A 25,752-nucleotide genomic window follows, 5' to 3' on the forward strand; every position below is an offset into this window, starting at 1 on the left:
TGGAAAACTGCCTATGGTGCTGTCCAGTGAAAGACAAAATCGGGTTTGGCTTTTGGCAGGTTTGAGTTATGATGCTTGAAAGTTATTTTGAATAGAAAAGACTAGACTAGACTAAAGTAGAATAAAAAAAAAAGGTGCTCGCTCTTGAAGGGGAGCAGTTTATAAGTTCCCCTGAGTCTACTAGGAGGCAGAAAAGAAAAATATGGGGAAACTATTTATAGAATGAAACAGAGCCAGGGGACACATTCCTTTCAGGCTCTATCTTCTTTCTGCTTGGATCAAGAAAGGAATATGTTCCAGCATTGATGAGGAGTCTGCACAATTCAATAACCTGATACCTTTGCTAGGCACCAAGTCATTGAATCCTGCAACACTTTACCGAGATTGTATAAAAAATAAGCCCTTGAGCTTCTGCTGAACAGCCTGAGGGACAACCCCCCTTAAATTTTCTAGAGGTTCAATGTTTGATACAGAAGACAGTGAAGCATACCTCTCTTCACCTTTGAGATCCCTGTCTGAAGGAAGAGATCTCTAGAGCATCACAGTGGCTCTTTCCAAGAGTTAACCAATTATTTCACAATGAAACTCTCATCTTTATCTTTCAAAAAAACCCAAAACAATAACAACAAAAAAGCAAACTATGTTTGCATATATACTATGTAATAAAAGGGTAATATGACAATCGGCGGAACGGTGGAATGACAGGTGGCTATGATGCGCACTGAGCAGGCAGGCAGGCAGGCAGGCAGAGCGGTTAGGGGTGATCAGGCAGGCGAGTGGTTAGGAGCCAGCGGTCCCAGATTGCGAGAGGGATGTCCCAAGGATCGGGCCTAAACCGGCAGTCGGACATCCCCTGAGGGGTCCTGGATTGCAAGAGTGCGCAGGCTGGGCTGAGGGCACCCCCATGCCCCCGTGCACAAATTCTGTGCACTGGGCCTCTAGTGCATGTACAAAAATGCATAGAAAAATGTCCGATGGGCTGCAATACCAAACTCTTAGACTGAACAGTAAGAGAAATAAAGTGGACTTTTATCTTTTATTCTATAATATAAATAAGTATTTGATTATTTTATCTTTTACTCTATCTTTTATTTACTTGAAAAAATATTAAAATGAAGAAATTCAAAAATCAAATTCTACTACTAAAAACATTTTAATTTTTAAGCATTAATGAAAAAAATTAATATAAAACTTACGGTAACTGCAAACATATTTTCATCTTCTAAGGCACACTGTATTCTGTCTCTGGGGAAAAATAACACAAAATTTCACAGGAGTATATAAAATCACCTTTTAAGCTATATGCATGCACAAACCTACAATCTAAAAAGTGGGTTTCAATTATCTTAGCCATCATGCTTTAAACACAAGATACAAGCAATAAATGCCTTCTGAATTTTACCCAAATAAAACTGATATCTCTTAAAAATACACCCTGCAACAAGCATATCACACTCGCGGCCCACAACGAATATGTTTGCAGCCCAGCCAATATAACAAACAGTATGTAAGAAACGTTTTAATAAAAATTTCATAACTTAATTTTTACAATATCCTGTTATACATAATTATTAATAAGGAACTACAACGTTTGCTAACGACCGATTACTATAATCGTGTTGCATTCATTTCCCTTATGCACCTTACACACAGGTGCACCATTTCTTTCCACTAATACTAGCAGCAAATATTTTAGCAGCCAATTGCCACATCATTAGTCTTGGACTGACTTGTTTGGTGTGTGCAATAGGAAATATTTCACTTTCGGAGAACAGGAAAAATAGGTTTATTTGTGTTACGCTTATTAATTTGTGCAGTTATTCAGTGTCTGGTAAGTTAATGTTCAAGAAAAAATATTAATTTTTATTAAAATGTGTATTATTTTATCTTAATGATTACTCATTTATTTCAGCCCTTTGTATCCAGCATGTCTCTATCAAAATAAACCTACGTTTCTATGAGAATTGAAGCTTTTGTTTTTTTTGCGGCCCATATAAACTTACACCTGGTTTACTTGGCCCGTGTTAGCTTTTGAGTTTGACATGCTTACCCTACAGTCTTTAACAACTACCTGCTGATGCATACACCTAACTTTTGAATATAATGTTTTCGCATGGCAAGATTTTCTCATAAGGATGAGAGAGTAACAATGAATCAAAACCACTGAGCATCTGAGAGAAGAAAAATTTTGTTTATTTCTTTCAAACATCCATATTACATAAATCATCAGTTTTTTCTTTTAATCTATCCTCTCCCAAGTTTTATAGTATTTTTAGCACTTTCCTTAAATCTTTATACATATCCAATTTTTAGTAGCCACCAGCTTTATGACCTGATATTCAACTCCTCCCTCACTCACTCCTAACAACTAAGGCATCAGAAATGATAAGCGTAAAGAATAGCAGAACCTATTTCCAAACACATCCTACTCTAACTTTTAAATTAATTTCTGTTGGTTTGTGTTTATTTTATTCATGACTTGTACACCACTTTACCTGTACAAAGAAGCCAGCAGCCTCCACGTGACCATCTCCTGTTGAAGAAGCCAGAGCATACTGGCTGTTTTTGAAAACTTTTGAAGACCAGGTGTTGCTCGGTTCACTATTTTACTCAGTATATTCACCTGGATTATAAACACAGACATAAGGAAGTTTCCTGTAATCCTGAATGACAACTTTGTATTCTTTAAGTATATTGTGCTAAAACTAATTACATAATAGTACGTATGTACACATCCTATCTAATAATAGAGAAACATGGTAATTAACCATAACTTCACTACCCTTCCCATTGGCTAATCAGCGAGATATGCAAATTAACTGCCAACAAAGATGGCGGCCGGCAGCCACGCAGCTGAAGCGAACATGAGGCTTGGTTGCTCCAGTGACGAAGGAAGCCAAGGCTCCCCGCCTGCCGCAGCCCAGCTCTGAGCTCCGGATGCAACAATGTTGCAATTATAGAAGCTAAACAAACTCCAGATACCTGCTTTCAGCTGCCAGCGGGCTCAGAGCTTAGAGCGCCAGTGATGGTAAGAGAGTTTCAATTATAGAAGCTAAACAAACTCAGATACCTGCTTTCAGCCAGCCGCGGCCTCAGAGCTGGAGCCGGCTTTCAGCTCCAGTGACAGCTATAGAAGGTAAATAAATCCCAGAAAAAGAAAAAAAAGAAAAAAAAAGAGGCTGGGAGCCCCAGTCACCCACCAGGATGAAAACGGCCCTCAGCCCCTCAACCAGACTGGCCAGGCACCCCAGTGGGAACCCCCACCCTGAAGGGGGTGTGGCCAGCTGCAAACAGCCATCAGCCTGTCATCCAGGCTGGCCAGGCACCCCAGTGGGGACCCGCACCCTGAAGGGGGTGTGACCAGCTGCAAACAGCCATCAGCCCATCATCCAGGCTGGCCAGGCACCCAAGCGGGACCCCCACCCTGATCTAGATCACCCTTGAGGGCAAAGCAGCCAGCCCCCACCTGTGCAGCAGGCCTCTATCCTATATAGTAAAAGGGTAATATGCAAACTGACCCTAACAGCAGAAAGACTGGGAATGACTGGTCACTATGACACACACTGACCACCAGGGGGCAGACGCTCAATGCAGGAGCTGCCCTCTGGTGGTCAGTTGCTCTCACAGCGGGGAGCTCTGCTCAGCCACAAGCCAGGTTGACGGCTGCCAGTACAGTGGTGGTGGTGGGAGTCTCTCCTGCCTCCTCAGCAGCGCTAAGGATGTCTGACTGCAGATTAGGCCTGCTCCCTGCTGGCAAGTGGGCATCCCCCGAGGGCTGCCGGGCTGCCAGAGGGATGTCTGATTGCCATCTTAGGCCCCATCCCCCAGGGGAGCAGGCCTAAGCCAGCAAGTGGTCACCCCCAAAGGGTCCCAGACTGCGAAAGTGCACAGGCCGGGCTGAGGGACCCTCCACCCCTGCCAGAGTGCACAAATGTTTGTGCACCGGGCCTCTAGTCTATATATATAAAAAGCCAGTGTCCCTAACGACCAGAATGACCAATCGACCAGTTGCCATGAGGTGGCACTGACCACTTCTTGGTTCCTGCTTGCCCCCCAAACTCCCCGCAGGCTCCGATGAATCAGATGGTGAATGAGGGAATAGGGTAGGTGGTGGGAGGACCGGGCTGGCTGTCAAGCTGTTGGGATCACCAGCTTATCCCTGGCTGCTTGGGGTCTCAGGCCTGCGGGAAAGTGGGCGCTGGCAACTTCACCTCCTTGTGTGTGCGCCAGGCCGGCCGCTGATGGAATGCACTGCCCGCTCGGGGCCGCTCATGCTGGGACGGGTAGGTTGCAGGTGCACCCCGCAGCCTCCGTCAGTGCCTCAAGTCCCAGCAGCAGTGGCGCGGTGGCGACACCCACATGAGCAGCCCCAAGCAGGCAGCACGTTTCATCAGAGGCCAGCCCAGCACACGCACATGGAGATGAAGTCTCTGAGCAGCTGCAGATGAGCTGGTGATCCCAACAGCCTGACAGTCCGGCAGTGGGGGCAGCGTTTGGCTGGGGACTGGCGAACGGGCAGAAGATGGCCCTGATAGCAGGAGGCTAGGCCTAGAGACCCTATCCGCATGATTAAATCGTGTGCTGGGCGTCTAGTTATATTATAAATATGTCCTGCCTATCTATGGTCTTTTTTAACTGAATTTAATATAACGTTTCCACTAGAAGTGGCCTTAAAGTAAGGTGTGTTTATGTGAGTATATATGTAAAAGTTTAACATAACCTAGACTCAACAAGAACAGCTTTGGGTATATTTTTTTCTCTCTGTATATTACCCAGAAGATAAACTAACTCTAACCTACACCTGACAAAATCATAACATGAACCAACAGAGTAGCATGAAAATTAAAAATAAGATATCTTCAAATTATGGCTGATAAATTTATACCATATAACAAATCAAGAAAAATGTTTTCTTAAGATTGGCACCAAAACAATGCCAATTCTAGCCAAAACTTCAAAGTAAGTCCCTCCTTGTTCTAAAACAGTTCTTAACCTTTTTGGGACTGAAGTAAGTGTGAAAAATTAATGAAAGATATGCATGTTCTCTCCAGAAACACACACAAAATTTGTTTATCAGGAGGTTTAAGTACTCTGGGTAAAAGAAACCTTTCTCAAAGGTATTAATGAGCTGGCACAATAAGAGCACCCTCCTTATCTTATCAAAGGGAATAAAGAAACATGTTTATTCTCGTTCAAACCTTGAAGAATCACCACCACAACAGGTTTCCCTCCCTTTGAAAAGTATTCACAAAGTAATGTTACTTCTGTCTTAGGCCAGTTTTTAATAAAAGTGGGGGCAGCGTTTGGCATATCTATACTCTCATTCATTAAATTCTTTTTTTTCCTTTTCATTGAATTTATTGGGGTGACACTGGTTAACAAAATTATACAGATTTGCGGTGCACAATTCCATAATATATCGTCTGTTCACTATATTGCGTGTTCACCACCAAGTCTCCTTCCATTACCATTTATTTCCTCTACTAGAGGCCCAGTGCACAAAATTTGTGCACTTATGGCGGGGGGGGGGGGGGGGACGTGGGGAGGGAGAGACAGTAGTCCCTCAGCCTGGCCTGCGCCCTCTCACAGTCTGGGAGCCCTCAGGGGATGTCTGACTGTCAACTTAGGCCCAGGACATCCTTAGTGCTGCTGCGGAGGCAGGTGAGGCTCCCACCACTGCCACTGCGCTAGCCAGCCATGAACTCAGCTCTGGCTGAATGGCGCTTCCCCTGTGGGAGTGCACTGAGCGTCTGCCCCCTGGTGGTCAGTGCACATCATAGCGACTGGTCATTCCACCATTCGGTCCATTTGCATATTAGCCTTTCATTATATAGGATACCCTCCTCCACCTCCCCTCAACCCCTACCCTCAGCAATTACCACTGTTGTCCATCAATGTCCCTGAGTTTTCTTTTTCTCAATCCCCCCCAACTCTCTTGTCTCTTTATGGCATGATAAGCTTTTAACACTGAATACTACTCTATTGTCTGAACCCAGTACCACAGTTGATTTATCCATTCACCTACTGCAGGGGTGCTACAGACCGTATAAGGCCCACGAAATTATTTGGTCTGGCTTTGCCAAGGCAACTGCAGGTGGGACTCAAAATTCAATAAATCTAGGAGTTTTCATAGCAGCATAAATTTATATTAAGTGAATGATGTTATAAATATCCAATTAGTCCTTGGTAGAAAAAAGGTTCCCCACCCCGAACATACTGAATGGCATCTTGGTTGATTCCAAATTAAGCCAATCCTATATAATAAAACCTTAAAATGCAAATGGACCAAACAGTGGAACGACCAGTCACTATGATGCGCACTGACCACCAGGGGGCAGACGCTCAACGCAGGAGCTGCCCCCTGGTGGTCAGTGTGCTCCCACAGGGGGAGTGTCGTTCAGCCAGAAACTGGGCTCACAGCTGGTAAGCACAGCAGCAGTGGCGGGAGCCTCTTCCGCCTCCATGGCAGCGCTAAGGACCCCTGGGGGGATGTCCTAGACTGTGAGAGGGCTTGGGCTGGGCTGAGGGGACCCCCAACCCCCAGTGCACGAATGTCATGCACCAGGCATCTAGTTATGAATAAAGCTGCTACAAACACCTATATGCAGGTTTTTGTGTAAATATAAATTTTTAACTTATTTGAGTAAATACCAGAGTATGAACGTTGGATCGTATGCTAACAGTATGCTTAGATTTGTAAGAAACTGTCTTCTAAAGTGGCTGTACCATTCTGCATTCCCACCATCAATGAATGAGAGAGTTCCTGCTACTTCACATCCTTGCCAGCATCTGGTGGTTATTAGTGTTTTGGATTCTTGCCATACCAATAGTACTGTGTCATCTCATTGTTTTAATTTGCAATTTCCCAGTGACATCTAATGTTGAGTATCTTCTGATATGCTTATTTGCCACCTGTACATGTTCTCTGGTGAGGTGTCTATTAACATGTTTTGTCTATTTTTTAATTGAATTGTTCATTTTCTTATTATTGAGTTTTAAGAGTTCTTTTTATATTTTATTTTATTATTTTCTTTTTGTTAATCCTCACTTGAGGATATTTTTTTCATTGATTTTTAGAGAGAGTGGAAGGGAGAGGGAGACACAAAGAGAGAGAAACATCAATTTGAGAAAAACACATCGACTGGTTGCCAGGGATTGAGCCTGCATCTAAGGTACGTGCCCTTGACAAGAATCGAACCTACGTCCCTTCACTGATTCTCTACCCACTGAGCCAAACTGGCTAGGGCTAAGAGTTCTTTATTTTAGATTTTCCTTTTTTAAAGCAGCAGAATCCTTTTGACTCCAAAACAATTCTGATATGGACCCTCAGTATGTAAAAAGCAGAGCTACTTTGCTGATGTGCCAACCATGCCATCCCTGCCATTATAGCTAAGACATCTCTTTTAAATAACATATAGAAATTCACAGGTTGATGCTGTTAAAAAAAAAAAACACACAAAAGAAAACTAGGCATATTGAAGTTTGACCAACAATGGAGTGAATTAACATACCTGAACACTACAAATGTTTTCATACTCTTCTACAAGGTCAAAAACTGTAGTTGAAGAGTGCTTCAAAAAAGACTGCAGGAAGTCAGAAAACATACTCATGGATGCTAGAACACATTAAAAAGAAAAGAAATAAAAAACATTAAATGACATACTTCTAGGTAATTGTTTGAAAACTTAAAAGCATAGGTACGAGTCTTTTTTTTTACTGCAATATGTTTTAAAAAATTATAATTGTGGTAAAATACACATAAAATTTACCATCATAACCATTTTTAAGTGTATAGTTCAGTGGCACTAAGTACATTCACACTGTTGTGCTACCGTCATCACCATCTATTCACAGAACTCTTTTCATCTTGTAAAACTAAAAACCACAGAATAGTTAAAACAACCCTAACAAAAAAGAACAAAGCTGAAGGTATCACACTTCCTGATTTCAAACTATCTTACAAGGCTAGAGTAATCAAAACAGTACGGTACTGGCATAAAAACAGACATACAGACCAGAATAGAGACTCCAGAAATAAACTCCCACATATATAATCGAATAATATTTGACAAAGGAGCCAAGAATACTCAATGGGAAAAGGATAGCTTTTTCAATAAATGGTATTGGGAAAACTGGATATCCACCTGCAGAAAAATAATATTAGACCCCTATTCTACATGGCTCATACAAATGATTAAAAATAGCCGAAACCGGTTTGGCTCAGTGGATAGAGCGTCGGCCTGCGGACTGAGGGGTCCTGGGTTCGATTCCGGTCAGGGGCATGTACCTGGGTTACGGGCATATCCCCAGTGGGAGATGTGCAGGAGGCAGCTGATCGATGTTTCTCTCTCATCAATGTTTCTAACTCTCTGTCTCTCTCCCTTCCTCTCTGTAAAAAATCAATAAAATATATTAAAAAAAATGATTAAAAATAAATTAAAGACTTAAACATAAGACCTGAAAACGTACAACTTCTGGAAAAAAAAATATAGGGAAAAAGCTTCTTGTCATTAGTCTTGGAAGTAATTTTTGGATATGACATCAAAAGCACAAGCAACAAAAGAAAAAATCAAGTGAGACTATATCAAACTAAAAAGTTCTGCAAAACAAAAGAAACAATAAAATAAAAAGGCAGCCTATGGAATGGGAAAATATATTTATGAACCATATACCTGATAAGGAGTTAATCTCCAAAAATACACTGAGTGGCCATATTATCATGACTGGCCAGATTATTTTGACCACCCCATCAGTACTTCGTTGGGCCACCTTTTGCCTTCAATATTACGGCGATTCTTCTTGGCATTGACTCCACGAGATGTTGAAAGGTGATGCGAGGAATCTGACACCATGCCTGATGAATAGCACTGTCCAGTTCTGTGAGATTTGATGGCTTTTAACTTCGTCCCACAAATGCTCAATTGGATGGAGATCTGGTGATTGTGGGAGCCACCTAAGCAAGGTAAAGTCTCCCTCATGTTCTTGAAACCACTCCTGCACAATATGAGCACCGTGGCATGGTGCATTGTCTTGCTGGAAGAAGCCATCTCCATTGGGATACGCCATCAACATGATAGGATGAACTTGATCAGCAACGATACTTAGGTATGTTGTGCTATTCAGACGTTTATCATGATCTGGCCCTCTAGCAATGTCAGCGCGAAATTATAGCTAATTTGCCTACAAACGTCAGGTGGTCATAATAATCTGGCCACTCAGTGTATATAGCAGTAGCATGCTGGCTGATGATGATGATAAAATTGTGAAGAACTTATATGATAATGTGTAGATACAGAGACACTAAAAGCAAAAATTTTCCCCAAAAGGGAATGGTAATAACTAATCTAAACCTAGAAAGGTTTCAATACTATTTGAAAAAACAACATCAACATCCAGGCCAAAGCAAGACAGGTCAGCAGTGTTAGATAAAACTAAACCTAAAGAAAAAGAGAAGCTCTTTCAACAGCACAAATAAGAAAAAAAATAAATAAAAGAATAAAAATATCAGAGACCTGTCTACTAATAAGCTAACAGGCTGCTCTTTACACTGAAGGATAAAATGGCAACATGCTGCTCCAACTGAGAACTAAGGTGACATTCTCAAACTTCTAGAGCTGCTACATCAATTGGCTTAGCCATTATCAGAGCTAATTAGCTCAACAAAAAAATATTTAATGATGACATTCAGGAAAAGGAGGGGATAGCTTCCTTGACCTTAGTAAAGCGACAGGCTACCCGTTGTTACAAACAAAGCTCAAAACCATTTACCAGCTTCTCCAGGATCATCCTCACGTAACATCACAGCACTGAGGGTTACGTCCTCTGTTACACCATGGGGCTCTAAGTTTGTGAAGAGCCCTGAACGCTGTGCTGAGAATGCCGCGGTCCAATTACTGTCGTCCAGATTAGTTACCTTATGAAAAAGGAAGATAGAGAAAAGAAATGGAGTTATTGCCATTGAGTGAATAAAGACATTAATGCTGTTACATTTTTTTAAAACATTATGTATATTTTCCATTTTCAAAAGATAGCCTTGGGGGCTATTTTGAGAAGGAAAGTGTGGCTTTTTAAAATTGCTTTCTTCTTTGTACTACTCCTGCTTAAAAAAAAAAAAAAAAAAAAAGCCAATAGAGACTACATCTTGTAATATTTAAGCTGATATAAGTAGGTAACTAAGGAATTCCTACCGCTCTAAGTTCACGTTAATTTTTTATGTTGGGAAAATTGTACTGGACAAATGACCCAGCTTCTTCAACAAATAAATAGTAATTTTAAAAAAAGATGAGGGAGATGCCCAGCCAGCATGGCTCAGTGGTTGAACACTGACCTATGAACCAGGAGGTCATGGTTCAATTCCCAGTCAGGGCACATGCCTGGGTTGCTGGCTCAATCCCCAGTGTGGGGTGTGCCGGAGGCAGCCGATCAATGACTCTCTCTCATCACTGATGTTTCTATCTTTCTCCCTGTCCCTTCCCCACTGAAACAAAAGAAAAAAGAAAAAGATGAGGGAGAAACTTAAGAGATTTAAAAGACATATCAACCAAATGCAATACGGTGACCTTGTTTGGTTCCTAATTTGAACCAACCAACTTAAAAAAAAATTGACACAACTCAGGAAATGTGACCAGTTAATGAATATACAATAACAAATATAAAGTAGATATGTAAAATGAAAAAGGAATTAGTCTCTATATGTTTGGGGGAGGTTTAAATGTTAGAGATGCTGTAGGTTTAGTCCCAGACTACTACAATAAAGTGAGTCACATAAATTTAGGGGTTTCTCAGTATATATAAATCATGTTTACACTATACCATAGTCTATTAACTGTGCAATAGCAGTATGTCTAAAAAATAATGCACATACCTTAACAAAAAATATTTTATTTCTAAAAAATGCTAACGATCATCTGTGCTTTCAGTGAGTCATAAATTTTTGCTGGTGGAGGGTCTTGCCTTCAATTTATAAAAAAAAATGTAATATCTGTGAAGCACAATACAATGATGTATGACCTGTATGTATTGTTTTTATGTTACAGAAAGTGTCGCTCTGTCTCAAAGGTATGTACTGAAGTATTTATGAATGAAATTCCCAGTCAGGGCACAACCACCTTTCAGTGCACAGGACAATGGCTATGAGATTTGAGAATTGTAAGGTAATATAGGGGAAATGCCATGGTATAGATGAAACAAGATCAGCCATATATTGTTAACTGTTGAAACTGAGGAATGAGCACATGGGGGCTTATGCTACTATGCTATTTTCGGAGATATTTTAAAATATCCATAATAGCCGAAACCGGTTTGGCTCGGTGGATAGAGCGTCGGCCTGCGGACTGAAAGGTCCCAGGTTCGATTCCGGTCAAGGGCATGTACCTGGGTTGCGGGCATATCCCTAGTAGGAGATGTGCAGGAGGCAGCTGATCGATGTTTCTCTCTCATCGATGTTTCTAACTCTCTATCTCTCTCCCTTCCTCTCTGTAAAAAATCAATAAAATATATTTTTAAAAAAATATCCATAATAAAGTTGTTTTTTAATCCTCGCCTCAGGACATTTCCATTGATTTTTCCAGAAAGAGAAACACCAATGTGAGAGAGAAACATCTACTGGTTGCCTCCTGCACTCACCCGGACCGGGGTTGGGATTGAACCCAAGACCTTTCAGTGTACAGGATGATGCTCCTACCAACTGCGCCACACTGGCCAGGTCCATAAAAAAGTTTTTAAAAATTCACCTTTATTTAAAATCCAGGCACAAGCAACAATAAAACTATACCTTTAAATCAGTCTCCCAAGGAAAATGCTAAAGATGGGTGGTGAAACCCTATATACTCATGAGACACTAACTATGGGCTGAGGAGAACTCAGTTTTAACTATTAGAGACTGATTAATAGTTCACTCCCTCTGGGTACTTATCATCATTAGTATAAGGATCAAGTGAAATCTTACATAGCAATGACATTTTGCATTCAGAAAAATACTTTGCTCCGCAATCAAGTCTCGGGAAGCAAATATATGATAAAAGTAATGTAAAAATTTTACTTCCTTCAGGCAACCTACATATCCAAGGCCACCTCTTATAGCCAATATTACAACTGGCAAAACAAATCAAGAAAATACATTTGACTGCACAGTAATTCATAAACATTTTATAATAATCAATACACACCTTATTCTACCCTTGCCTTTAAGAGAGTAACAACTTTACTATTAATATTGAAGCTTTGAAGCCAGTAAATAATAAAAGTCATCTTTTGCTTAAATCCCGAGGCAGTCAATTCACTCATGTTTTTTTTAAATCCTCACCTGAGGAAATGCTTAGAGATCATTGTTACACTCTATAAATCCACAAGACTATAATAAACATTTCAAAAATCAAGTTAACCTTCTAAGATAAAGACAGGATTAACAAGCAAAACCGCTCATCAGAAAACACCCAATTTAGACAATTTCAAGTGCGTGTAAAATTTGTGCCTTTTTAATAAGCACAGAGTCAAATAGAGAAGAATTGTTTTTATCTCATTTTTGGAATGAAATGTGCCTACTAAGTCCTCTACTCTTCCAACAAAACTCTTCTGTTTTTATTCTTCTTCCTAGTGAGATACAATTCTTTCTTTTTCTGTAGTATTTAAACTAGGTCAAGTCATTCTATATCACAGTTTATATGACATTTCTTCTGCTATTTTAAATACTGTACCATAGTGATTCCTAGAGAGCATCATATCATACTTTTATGAAAGGGAGAAAATTTCAGTCTTATATTTCAACATACCATAGATAGATTTCCCAATAACCCTGAAGACTGTGTAAACCGGGGAGACCTCCCTCCCGTTCCAAGAATGCAGGAAACATCTGGCTGCCTGAGAAAGCTTCGGTTTGGTGGAGTAACTACAAACAAGAAGTTAGTAAAAAGAATCCAGAGTGCATAAGCACTGATCATGAAAACAGAACAAGCAAACAAACAATAAAGAACAAATAATATTCAGTTTTCAATTACTTCAATTATAAGCAAATAAATACTTTACATATTCATTTCCATATGAAGAATTTAACTTATTTTGGTAATATTGAGCTCATCAAGAAACATTTTACTGCAAACAGAGATGCTTTCATTATAGCATAACTGAGCAGTAAAAAAGAACACTAATGAGTCAATGGATTCTTCATATTCTAATTTTATAAAATAGCACACTGAAGAGGCAGTACAGTGTAGAGGGCATGGCCTTTGGAGTAAGCAGATCATTATTTGAATTGTAAGTATGTAAGTACTTACATACTTACTTGACTATGTTATCAGCATTAATTAACTTCTCCAAGTCTCACTTTCAGTTGTGGCAAAATAGAGATAATACCTATATCACAGTTATTGTGTATTTATGTAAAACAGAGTTATAAATAGCAACTGCAATCGTTATTATTTGTTCTTAGTTATTGATATTTCAACCAATATAATTTAAGTGTATCATCAGTGTTAGCTACTACTACTACCACTATTAAATGCTTTATAAGCAGAAAATCTTACAAGGCAGTCGAAATGAGCTGGGAGTTCGAGGGGTAACCTGGTTTCTTGGAGTGGTATTGGCAAAAATTTCATCTTGGGATGCCCGAACTGTAGGAAGTTAAGAAATATTTTCCATGTACAAAATACACCATTAAAGTTAGAATTAACCATGTTTACACTATACAAAATATATGAATACATTTTTCAAGGACAAGGGATTTTATGTCTATCATGTTTTCTACGCAAAGAATAAATAATTTTCTCTACCATTTAAGTTCTCAGATTTCAGTCTTAGATTACTGCACACTGAACTAAGAGTTATTAGTCACATTTCAAATTGCATACTTACCAAATAGCATATCTGAGAAATCAAAAAATAGTTTCTGCAGCATTTTATTATTACAGCTAGTGTTTAATGCCTCTCAAAGAAAGGAAATTCTATAATCCTGATCCCAAACATGCTGCAATTTTTATAATGATACTTAAAATGCAAAGGATACTTAAAACTCTTTTCTGAGCACTCTGTTTCCGTGCAGTCCGTGTCACCTCCGCCTCCCGGATCACAGGGGATGGCATCTCTCCAAAGCCACTCCTAAAACAGCACAATCAAGCTCATGTGAATGAAATGAGAATGTAGCATTTGCACAGAACTTTATCATCATGATTGGAGCAAAGGATCCTGAGTTAGTCAAGGTATAGATCATCACAGTAATGTCTTTGCTTTTTGTTGTTGTTAATTCTCACCTGAGGATATATTTTTCCCCACTGTTTTTAGAGAGTGGAAGGGAGGAAGGGAGCGGGAAGAGAGAAACAATGATGTGTGAAAGACACACTGACTGGTTGCCTCCCGCACATGCCTCAACCGGGGCCAGGGATTGAACCTGCAACCAAGGGAACTGAACCCTTTGGAGCACAGGCCCATGCTCTAAGGGCAAGCCCACGGGCCATATCCAGCCTGTTTGAAATGAATAAAACTATTGAAAAAAAAGACCGTACCCTTTTATGTAATGATGTTTCCTTTGAATTTATATTAGTTCACACAAACACTCCATCCATGCTTTTGTTCCCGCCCTCCTGCCCACCCCTAAACCAGTTCGCAATCTTGGGCAGGGCTCATCTTTGCTCTTTTTGTTGACAATGCCCTTCCAGTTCTAAATCCTGCTATCCCTCAAAGTCCTGCTTAAATTTTACCTGCACAAAGATTTCTTGGCTTTCTAGCACGCAGTACATTTTCTCCTTTGCAATTATTCCAACACTTGGAATGAGCTTTTCCTCCACTTAAAACCTTCAGATAACTACTGCTGCCTTACAGAATCAAGTCCAAGTTTCCTCCCATGGTTTTTACAATCTGACTCCAGCTGACCAACTTCAGCCTTACAGTCAGTCACAAACATCACCCCCACACAAACATAAACATGTGAGCACTTCGCTACATAAGCATGCACATTCATATCCACACACCCTTGTACACGCTTCTTTTGCAGAGGCGGACGTTTGCCCCCTTGGTCTGCCTGGCGAACACTTACTCACCAAACAGGCTCCAGGAGTCTGGAGACTCCCAGATCCAGGTGGCAACTTGGTTCTTCTATCAATAAATAGCTTCCTAACTTTGACCAGGTTCTTAACCTTTTAGTCCGGTGTTATCTATGAGAAGAGGATCATAGCATCCATCCTCACAGGGCTGTTATGAAAATTACATGAGCTAAGAATATATTTGAAGTGTTTAAGGCACTCAACCTTTGGCTACTATTATTCAAAGACCCTCTAGGTTTCCTCCATTGAGAGGTCTTCACGATTCCTCCCGGGACAGGGAGACTTAACTGCTTCATTTCTTTTCCCACAGAGCAGTACAAAGCTGCTTGTACTGCTTGTCTCCTCCACGACAGACCTAATTCCCCGAAGGCCAAAACCTTGAACAACACCTTTGTCACAGCGGCTAGCTTAGTGTCAGGGTGCGAGGAAAACTCAAGTCCATCACTATCGGATGCTGTAATGTGTAATCTGTAAGTCTGAGATGAGAGTCCTAGTTCTGCTATTCACTGGCTTGGTGATCTCGGGCCGGTCACTGGGCATCTCGCATGCAGGGCCACCTTCTACCCCGCCCACCCCAGGAGCCGAAAAGTGCTCGGCAAAGGCGCAGAACAAACCGCAGAGCCGCCGCGGGATTCGCTTTCCCCGCATCCCTCTCCCACCCAAGCGGTCCTTCCTCCATCAGCTGCCGTCCCCGGCCCGGGAAAGAGTCCTAGGGTCGGCCCGGGCCCTGCGTGGTCTCGTTCTGCCAACAACCAACGAGTCTCCGCGCTCAGCGGACACCACCAGAACTGACCTGTCCATGGATACAGCCTTCTCCACCCAGAACCTTGTTAATTGGATTTCAGCTCAGCTACCGCGTTTCAGCCTTCCCGCTCTCCGGAAGCAAACCCTTCGACCCGGAAGCATGTTCCGGCTGTGTCGCCCTCAAAGGGGCGGGGGGCGGGGGCAGAAACGACTGCGAGCGCAGGGGCAACTTCCGCCTACACTGTAGGCTCAGACCCGATCTGCGCAGGCGCGAAGGTGTGTCCGTGTGGGAGGCGGGGCTAGCCGGACAGGGGCGGGGCTAGTCGGGCAGGGACGGGGCCTGACAGGGTTGAGCGGGCTGCGGGGGCGGCTACTTGGCCTGACTGGCATTTGTGGGCGTGACCGAGGCGCCTGGTTGTCCCACTGGGAAATTTGACTTATACTGAGAGCTTAGAAAACACGTGAAGTCATTTCCTGGCATTTCCTGCGAGAGAGCCTGCACTTGGAATACAGACGCGCAGGCTCTGCCCTACGCCTCGGGGGTGGGAGGCTGGGGGGTGGGGGGTGGGGAGGGGGGTCTCTCTCTCTCTCTCACTGTACTCACTTTGTTTGAACTGTAGTGTAAAACCCCTACAGTTTTTGCAATTGTTTTTCATAATGGCTATTTGTTCTTTTACGTTGTATGTTTCCCTATGAAAGAGGAAAGGCTTACCTGCCCTAAAAAGCATAAAAGTACTTCAAAGAGCAATGTGGGTAAAAGTAGTGTATTCTGGCCCCGAGGGGAGCAGTCCAGGTGTTGTCGTAGGTATCCACATTCTGCTCTAATCCTGGTGACATCCCTGGAAAGGCCTCTTCACACCTGTCCCCGCGGAGACAACTTCGCCTTCTGAACAAAGGTAGGCGCGGCCGCTGCCACCGCACGTTTCTCATCCGTGGAAGGGAGATAACGCCTTCACGCGGGGCTCTTGTGAGGATTGAAAACGAGATGTCAGATGTTCACTGCGCACAGTCGTCATCGAAAGGGTACTTTTCTTCTCCTTCAATAACTTAACCTGACCAGTCCCCCCCTGGCGCGCTGTCCTTCTTCCCATCGCCTCCTTTTCCTGTGCAAAAGAGCACTTCTCTTTTGCAAAGTGAATGGTGACCCTCATGATTGCTATCAGTGCCGTGGCAAGTTTACTCAAAGTGTGCGCCAGGGGTTCGGGTTCTCGCCATGCTTTCCTGGCAATGCAATCCCCGGGTGCTTTATTCGTATAATGTACTTGAAGGGATTGGCTATAAGGCACACAATTAAAAAGGAAGAGCAGTTTGGGGCAAAGGATTAGCCCAATGCTCAGTTCATATACAAAGAGAGGACACTTGTTGAAAAGTGCCCTGGGGTTCGTTTTTTGAAACAATTAAGTAGATATAAGCACCATGCTATCCTAAAATATTTCAAAATATGCCCATTTGACTTCTTTAAAACTACTTGAAATAAATCCTTGTGTGGTGCAGATTGTATACACTCTAAGTTTGTTTTGAGGGTTTTCGGGTTCAGTGACAGAAATTCACTGCAGCCAACTTAAGAAAAGGGGATTTTACTAGGACCCATCAGGAGCTCACAGAATTGGTGAGAAGCTGGAGAAAAGGCTTGGGAGAGAACAGCTGCTCAGGAACTCAGATCCAGTAAGTAAGCAGCCATCCTCAAAACACTCAAACCTGACCTGTCCGATGGGGAGCACCATTTTCTCTCCCTCAGCCCCAACAGCTGAGATCAAACATCATTGCCCCCCCCCCCATCCCACCGAAGTTTTAATTTGAAAAATTTCACAACTACAGAAAAGCTGTAAAATAGTACAATAGGCATCCATATACTCTTTTTTATTTTGTTGACAGTATTACAGATGTCTCCTTAACCTCCCTCCACCCAGCCCTGCCCCCTCCCCAGATCTTCACCACCCTATTGTCCATGTTCATGGGCTATGAATATCTATAATAATAAAAATGAAATATGCTAATTAGACCAGACATCCTTCCAGATGAAGCTGGGGCTGTGAGGAAAGCCTGGGTCCTGGATGCCAGAGGGAAGCCGGTGCCGGCAGCCAGGGGAAGGAAGGCCTATTATTTTTTTAAATAATATATTTTATTGATTTTTTACAGAGAGGAAGGGAGAGGGATAGAGAGTTAGAAACATTGATGAGAGAGAAACATTGATCAGCTGCCTCCTGCACACTCCCCATTGGGGATGTGCCTGCAACCAAGGTACATGCCCTTGACTGGAATCGAACCTGGGACCTTTCAGTCCGCAGGGCAGAAGACCTACTCTTGCATTATTTCATGCATCGGACCTCTAGTAAGTATATAAGTTCTTTGGTTTATCTCTTTTCGTCCCCGACCCCCACATGGAGGTATGTCAGTCTGTTCTATACCTCCATGCTTCCAGTCTTATTTTGTTAGTCCATTCATTTTGTTCTTAGATATACTCTTTTTTAAAGCAATTTTATTGATTGATTGATTTTAGAGAGAGAGTAAGGGAGAAAGGGAAAGAGAGAGAGAGACCCATTTATTGTTCCACTTATTTATGCATTCATTGTTTGCTTCTTGTATGTGCCTTCTCCAGAGATCAAACCTGCGGCCTTGGCATGTCGGGATGACACTCCAACCACCTGAGTTAACTGGCCAGGGTGGCTTCAATATACCCTTTGCCAATTGCTAACATTCCTGCATAATTGCTCTCTCCTTTTTGTTTGTTTTTGCCTGAACCATTTGGAAGTTAGCTGTATACATCTTGACACTTCACCCCTAAGTACTTCAGAATGTATATTTTAAATCAAGGACAAAATATTCTTCTACCTAATACAATAAAATAACCACTCAGTAAACATTGACTAATGTTATAATGCACCACATATCTACACTAATAAAAGAGAAAAATGGTAATTGGCGTACGACTAAGATTGGCAGTTAACTGCCAACAAGATGGCGGTTAATTTGCATATGTAGGCACAATGCAGGGAGGCGAAAGGGAAAGCAGGAAGAAGCCCCCTGCCACTGACAGTGATCGGAAACCCAGGGGGGAGCTAAGAGCTGGGGGGCAGGGCAAAGGCGGCCCTGGGGCCGCCTTTGCCCTGCCCCCCAGCCATGATTGGAGAATCAGGCGCCTTTGCCGCCCTGGCCAGTGATAGCAGGAAGCAGGGGTGGAGCCAGCGATGGGAGCTGGGCAAGGTCGAAGCTGGCAGTCCCAGGAGCTAGGGGTCCCTTGCCTGGGCCTAAAGCAAAGCCCACGATCGCGGCGCCCCCCGCTGCCACTGCAGGTCCCCACTGCCTGGGCCGGACGCCTAGGCCAGAGGCGTTAGGCCTGGGCAGGGGCGGAGCCTGCAACCGCGGGGAGCTGGGGGTCCCCTGCCCAGGCCTGACACCTCTGCCGGAGGCCTCAGGCCTGGTCAAGGGGCCAATCCGGTGATTGGTGATCGGAGGGTGATGAGGGTCAACTCCTCTGGCTGAGGCATCAGGCCTGGGCGGGGGGCAGAGCCGGGGATTGGGGGGATATGATGGTCCCCTTGCCCAGGCCTGAAGCCTGGGTCAGAGGCGTCAGGCTTGGGCGGGGGGTGGAGCAAGCGATCAGAGGAAGATGGGAGTCCCCTGCCCAGGCATGATTCCTGGGCCAGAGGCCTCAGGCCTGGGCGGGGGCCAGAGCCAGTGATTGGGGGGAAATGGGGGTCCCCTGTCCAAGCCTGACACCTCTGGCGGAGGCGTCAGGCCTGGGCAAGGGGCCGATCAGGTGATCAGAGGGTGATGGGGGTCTACGCCTCTGGCTGAGGCATCAGGCCTGGGCTGGGGGCAGAACCAGTGATGGGGGGAAATGAGGGTCCCCTGCCCAGGCCTGACGCCTCTGTCAGAGGCGTCAGGCCTGGGCAAGGGGCCAATCCTGCGATTGGAGGGTGATGGGGGTCAACGCCTGAGGGCTCCCAGTATGTGAGAGGGGGCAGGCTGGGCTGAGGGACACTCCCCCCCCCCACCCAGTGCACGAATTTTGTGCACCGGGCCCCTAGTGGTAAATATTCAGTATAGGTGTTTGTTCTTTTGTTCAGCTCCAAGAAGGCAGGGACCCTATGTGTTTCATTCACCACCACCTTTTGTCACTTGGTAGGTGCTCAAATTTTTCTTGAGTGAGTGAGTCATTTCCAATCAGTACAGTTTCATTCAATTTCTCAAAAAATATTCTAGAAAGAGTATCTACATTTGTACAATCAGATTGAATTTATTCTTCTTAATATTAAATTATATGATACTTCACAGTACTCTCTACCATTTCAAAAGGTTTCTTTATCATCTTAACCTTGTAGATCTTAAAAACAGGAAGGACCCTTGAATAATTTATGTGTTATAGCTTCTCTCTCCTCTTAATTCTCTCAAACTGTGTTCAATTTGAAGAGGAAAATAGAATGGCGAGATGTAAAACTTTGCAATTTCAAGTTACTCTTTTATTGCTGGACTGTGATTTAAACATTGATGTCTAGGAGATTTTTAAACATAAAATCATAACTATATTATTGCTTCATAGAATTCTAACAGTAAGGGTTAGCTCAATATAGGTTTCATTGTGGCTCGTGCTTCTAGTGCAGAAGTTACCAACCTTTTTTTGGCCATGCCCCACCTAAGCATCTCTAAAATCCTGATGCCCACAACCCCCCCCCACCCCGCCGCCCCGTGAGATATAATTCTTTTTTTTTTAATATATTTTATTGATTTTTTTACAGAGAGGAAGGGAGAGAGATAGAGAGTTAGAAACATTGATGAGAGAGAAACATCGATCAGCTGCCTCCTGCACATCTCCTCCTGGGGATATGCCCGCAGCCCAGGTACATGCCCTTGACCGGAATCGAACCTGGGACCCTTCAGTCCGCAGGCCGACGCTCTATCCACTGAGCCAAACAGGTTACGGCAAGAGATATAATTCTTATTATTCAAAAAGTGAACTCCTATTCATGTGGAGGAAGCCTAAAAGGCCATGAACTTTGTCTAAACAAACTTCCAAAGAACATGGCATCCATGAAAGAGAAAAATAAAAGAACGAAAGGACAGTTGAAGTACTGAGGAAGAAATGATTTAAAAAATAACAACATGAAGTGATATGAAAAAATAGCAAATAAAGTTTCAAAACATATAAGATAACTGAAATGCATAAGTATGTTACAATACATATTTATATACTGTATATGAAGCCCCTAGAACTATAAGAAATGCAAAAAATTCACTGTTAATAACTCATTCTCTAATTGTCCCCCTTCAAAAGCAAATTTCCCCCCTATGGGGCGTGTGCCCCACGTTGGGAACCACTTTTCTAGTGTCTTAAGCAAAGAGTAATTAGTGACATTTTCAAGGTACTGAGGAATTTGCTGACAAAAAGTTTGCCAGACAAATACATTAATTGCAATGACTCCTCTTTACAGACATCTTAGGCCTCATCAATAGTGAAAATGACCTTGGGGGCAATTGAAAAACTAAAATCATGATTCCCTGTTGATACGGCATTCTCCAGCTAAGCCACAAAACTTTTATTGCAGCTTGCACATTTTACCTTGCTGTTTTCACATACTTCTCTGCTTGGCAGAGAAATCTTGTAAATCAAACACACATTTGTGTTTCTGAAGAATGACTTATTACATCTCTGTCTTCTCTAAGTAGTACGATTTATATTGCTTAGACTTTGTTATGAAAAGAAGGTAGCTAGTATGAACCTTACCCCATAAATTTGACTGGGTAAGAAAATCACATTAAAAATTTTTTTTTATGTGGTCTTAGTTCTGACTGAGCCCTCCTCATCCTGGATGGTTTGATGGGGTGAAGGCAGGAAATTCAACCTCATCTAGTATAGGGGTTTTCTCCTCTTCTGAGGTTGGCATAAGAATCCAGAGGATGGCTTCCGTGGTGCTAAGAACACAGATGAAGACATTCAGTCTTCAGTCCACTTCATCTAATGGGGGTCATATCCACTCCTCAGTGTTGGCTCAAGTGGGAGGCACGTGCTGATTGCATACTGAGATAGTTGGACGAGGGTAGGGAGGGGGAAAACATACATCATCACCTGACTAATGATAACCTTTTGAGAAATAATGTAACAAATAATTAAAATTTTGAATAGGTAATTACCATATATGTACAGCGTTCTTTGTCTTTAAGATCTCATAGCATGCATGATCCTATGAATCTATTTTTTAACAACAAAATTTTCAAGGTGTTATTTTAATGATTAAAAATGTAGTATATTTATTTCACAAATCAAGACCAGGAACTGACTTTTAAAATACTTTGAGTATATTTTGAACTATAAACATATTGACATATAAGAGCAAACTATGCAGGTTCTATTAATAGAAGTGCATTAAAAAGCATAAACTGATAGAATGTAAATATTGGCAGTGCAATATAATGCCAAGAAAAAGCTGTGCCTGTCTTGAACATTGCCCTTGAAACTTGAGTCTGTGCTGCAAAAGGGCATTAGGTAAATCTGTGCTTCAAAATCCATCCTGGCTTCCTATTTGCAATTTTTAAGTGATTGAGTTTAATCTTTAGGAAACTACTTGCCATCCTAGGGGAGCCCTTCTGCTTCTTTGTCCTTCACAAGATCAACTGAAGATTTTTAGCTGTGCAACAAGGTTGAATTTCAGGTAATAAAAGAAAGCGAAACTCCTTTGACTTTTTGAATGATGATTTCCCCCCCAATTTAAGTATAAAGTTATGATGATTACTTAATGACAAAATTTTTAAAATTTATTTTTATGTAAAGGTAGCAAAACAATGTTAGGGCAAAGTAATTCGAAAGTCATCCATATTACTACTGCTAGCACAATAATTTTTATAATTATACATTATACTCCTCACATGCTTACATTCATATTTTACACTAGAGGCCCAGTGCATGAATGCGTGCATGGATGGGGTCCCTAGGCCTGGCCAGTGATTAGGGCTGATCGGGGCCGTCTTGTCCAGTCCCGATTGGGGCCAGGCCGATTGGGGCCTCCTGGGCGGGGAAGGAACAGGGGGAGTGACCATGGGAGGTTGGCCGGTCAGAGGGAGGGACTGCGGAAGGTTAGCCAGCTGGCCTGGGGGAGGGACTGGCAGGGGGAGGGACTGTGGGAGGTTGGCCAGGGGGAGGGACCAGCTGGGGGGAGGGACTGCATGAAGTTGGCTGGCCACAGGGAGGCACCAGGGGAGGTTGGCCGGCTGCAGGAGGTTGGCTGTGGGAGTGCACTGATCACCAGGGGGCAGCACCTACATTGAGCATCTGCCCCCTGGTGGTCAGTGCATGTCATAGTGACTGGTTGACCAGTCATTCCGATCATCCTGGTCATTCTGGTCGTTTGGTCGTAACAGTCACTTAGGCTTTTATATATATAGACTAGAGGGCCGGTGCACAAAAATTTGTGCACTCGGGGGGGGTGGGGGGTCCCTCAGCCTGGCCTGTGCCCTCTCGCAGTCTGGGACCCCTCGGGAGATAACAACCTGCTGGCTTAGGCCTGCTCCCTGGTGGCAGAGGGCAGGCCCAATCCCTAGGTGCAGCCCCTGGTCGGGCTCAGAGCAGGGCCGATTGGGGAGCTGGGGTGCCGCCCCCTGTCATACACAGAGCAGGGTGGATCGGGAGGTTGCGATGCCACCCTAAGTCATGCACAGGTTATGGCCGATTGGGGGGTTGGGGCACCGCCCCCTGTCACACTCAAGGCGGGGTCGATGGGTAGGTTGCGGCGCCACCCCGTCACACGCAGAGCAGGGCCAGTCAGGGGGTTGGGGCGCTGACCCCTGTCTCAGACAAAGCAGGGCCCATCAGGGGGGGTTGGGGCTCCGTACCCTGTCACGCACAGAGCAGGGCCAATCAGGGGGTTGGGGCACTGCCCCGTCACGCACAAAGCAGGGCCCATCAGGGGTTTGGGGCTCAGTACCCTGTCACGCATAGAGCAGGGTCAATCAAGGGGTTGGGGAGCTCCCCCCTGTCACTCACAGAGTAGGGACGATAGGAGAGTTGGGGCACCGTCCCGTCACACACAGAGCAGGGCGGATTAGGGGGTTGGGGTGCCGCCCTCTATCACCCACAGAGCAGGGTCGATCCAGGGGTTGGGGCACCGCACCCTGTCACACTCAGGGCAGGGCCGATGGGGAGGTTATGGCTCTACCCCATCACACACAGACAGGGCCCGTGGGGGGGTGAGGGGGGGGTTGTGGCGCCGCCCTCTATCACCCACAGAGCAGGGCTGATCAGGGGGTTGGGGCGCCGCCACTGTCACACTCAGGGCAGGGCCAATGGGGAGGTTATGGCTCTACCCCGTCACACACAGACAGGGCCCGTGGGGGGGTGGGGGGTGTTGGGGCGCCGCACCCTGTCACACACAGAGCCGCAGGGTGATCAGGGGGTTGGGGAGCTCCCCCTTATCAGGCATAGAGCAGGGCTGATCAGGGGGTTGGGGCGCCTTCCCCTGTCACGAACAGAGCAGGGCGGATAGGGAGGTTGTGGCCCCACCCCCTGTCACACACAGAACCACAGGGCGATCAGGGGGTTTGGGCGCTGCCCCCTGTCACACTGATCCCGGTGCCAGGAGGCCTCTCGGCTCCGCTGATCCCAGTGCTGGGAGGCATATTACGCTTTTACTATATAGGATAGAGGCCTGGTGCACGGGTGGGGGCCGGCTGGTTTGCCCTGAAAGGTGTCCTGGATCAGGGTGGGGGTCCCCACTGGGGTGCCTGGCCAGCCCGGATGAGGGGATGATGGCTGTTTGCAGCTGGTCACACCCCCTTCAGGGTGGGGGTCCCCACTGGGGTGCCTGGCCAGTCTGGGTGAGGGGCTGAGGGCTGTTTTCAGGCTGGCGGGTGACTGAAGCTCCCAACTGCTCCTTTTTTTTTTTATTCTGGGCCAGCTTTAGCTCTGGCTCCAGCTCTGAGGCCTCTGCTGCTGAAAGCAGGTATCTGGTTTGTTTGGGGTCTATAATCGAAACACTGTATCAACTCCAGCTCTGAGATCCCGGCTGGCTGAAAGCAGGTTTCTGGGGTTTTGTTTAGCTTTTATATTTGTAACAATGTTTCAAACTGCAAGCTCAGAGGCCGGCAGCAGCAGGCGGGATGTTGGAGTCCTCCGTCACTGAAGCAAGCAAGCCTCATGTTTGCTTCAAGCTGCCTGGCTGCCGGCCGCCATCTTGGCTGGCAGTTAATTTGCATATCGCCCTTATTAGCCAATGGGAAGGGTAGCGGATGTACGGCTAATTACCATGTTTATCTTTTATTAGTTAGGATATAACATTCATATAGCTTTTAATATTTATATTCCAGAAACTTATTTAGTTGCTACTGACAATGAAGATTCTCTATACCTTTGTCCTCCTTTTTTTTCCCCATGACTGTATTTTTGCTTTTCTTCTCCCATCTACTGAGATCTCCCGAACTTGCTCACCCTACCCTTCTTTAGCAATTTAATTTGTGTAAAATATTTTAATTTTAAAATAGCTTTCAAGTTTCTTGAATTGGGCTAAGGTCTCCCCTATCTCTAGACTACACTTCCAGTCTCAGATTTTCTTCTAAAATTTTTGTTTTGGGGGTGGGGGTGGGGGGATAAAGACACATATATAATACCTTAGTCAATGAAGAAAAAAATAAAATTTTTGTTTTATAGCTTGAAATTTTTCAATATATCTGCAATGTGCTTTTGGTGTGATATAGGGGTCAAACTTTTATTTTCTTCATAAATATTTTCTAGCTTGAATATTTACTTCAAACTAGTTATGCCAGCATCATTTACAAAATAATATTCTTTCTTATTGAAATGTTTTTGTTATATGTTAACTTTTGTTATATACTGGAATCTGCTTCTGGACTCAATTCTAATCTACTGGTTAATGCTATTTCCTCTTTCCCTTGAACTTTAAGATCATTTAGTTCATTTTCAATTTTCAAATAACCCTGTTGAAATTCAAATTGGAATCATATTACATTAAATGTTAACTTGGGGGAA

The 25,752-nt window shown here is 43.8% G+C and overlaps 1 protein-coding gene across 1 annotated transcript in view; it reads right to left on the reverse strand.

The window, feature by feature from the left end:
* The window catches only part of NUP107 (nucleoporin 107), a 47,668-nt gene extending 31,738 nt beyond the window's left edge, over nucleotides 1–15,930 (reverse strand). The window contains exons 1-8 of the mRNA XM_081083114.1: nucleotides 15,826–15,930; nucleotides 14,000–14,091; nucleotides 13,521–13,607; nucleotides 12,771–12,886; nucleotides 9,769–9,913; nucleotides 7,512–7,615; nucleotides 2,496–2,623; nucleotides 1,197–1,245 (exon numbers count right to left, since the gene is read on the reverse strand). Of these exons, the coding sequence (XP_080939240.1) occupies nucleotides 1,197–1,245; nucleotides 2,496–2,623; nucleotides 7,512–7,615; nucleotides 9,769–9,913; nucleotides 12,771–12,886; nucleotides 13,521–13,607; nucleotides 14,000–14,091; nucleotides 15,826–15,833 (729 nt within the window). The 5' untranslated portion in view covers nucleotides 15,834–15,930. The remainder of the gene's footprint in view (nucleotides 1–1,196; nucleotides 1,246–2,495; nucleotides 2,624–7,511; nucleotides 7,616–9,768; nucleotides 9,914–12,770; nucleotides 12,887–13,520; nucleotides 13,608–13,999; nucleotides 14,092–15,825) is intronic.
* Nucleotides 15,931–25,752: the final 9,822 nt, after the last annotated feature.

This window comes from Myotis nattereri (assembly GCF_964212035.1).
Source record: "Myotis nattereri genome assembly, chromosome: 2".
Lineage (NCBI taxonomy): Eukaryota > Metazoa > Chordata > Mammalia > Chiroptera > Vespertilionidae > Myotis > Myotis nattereri.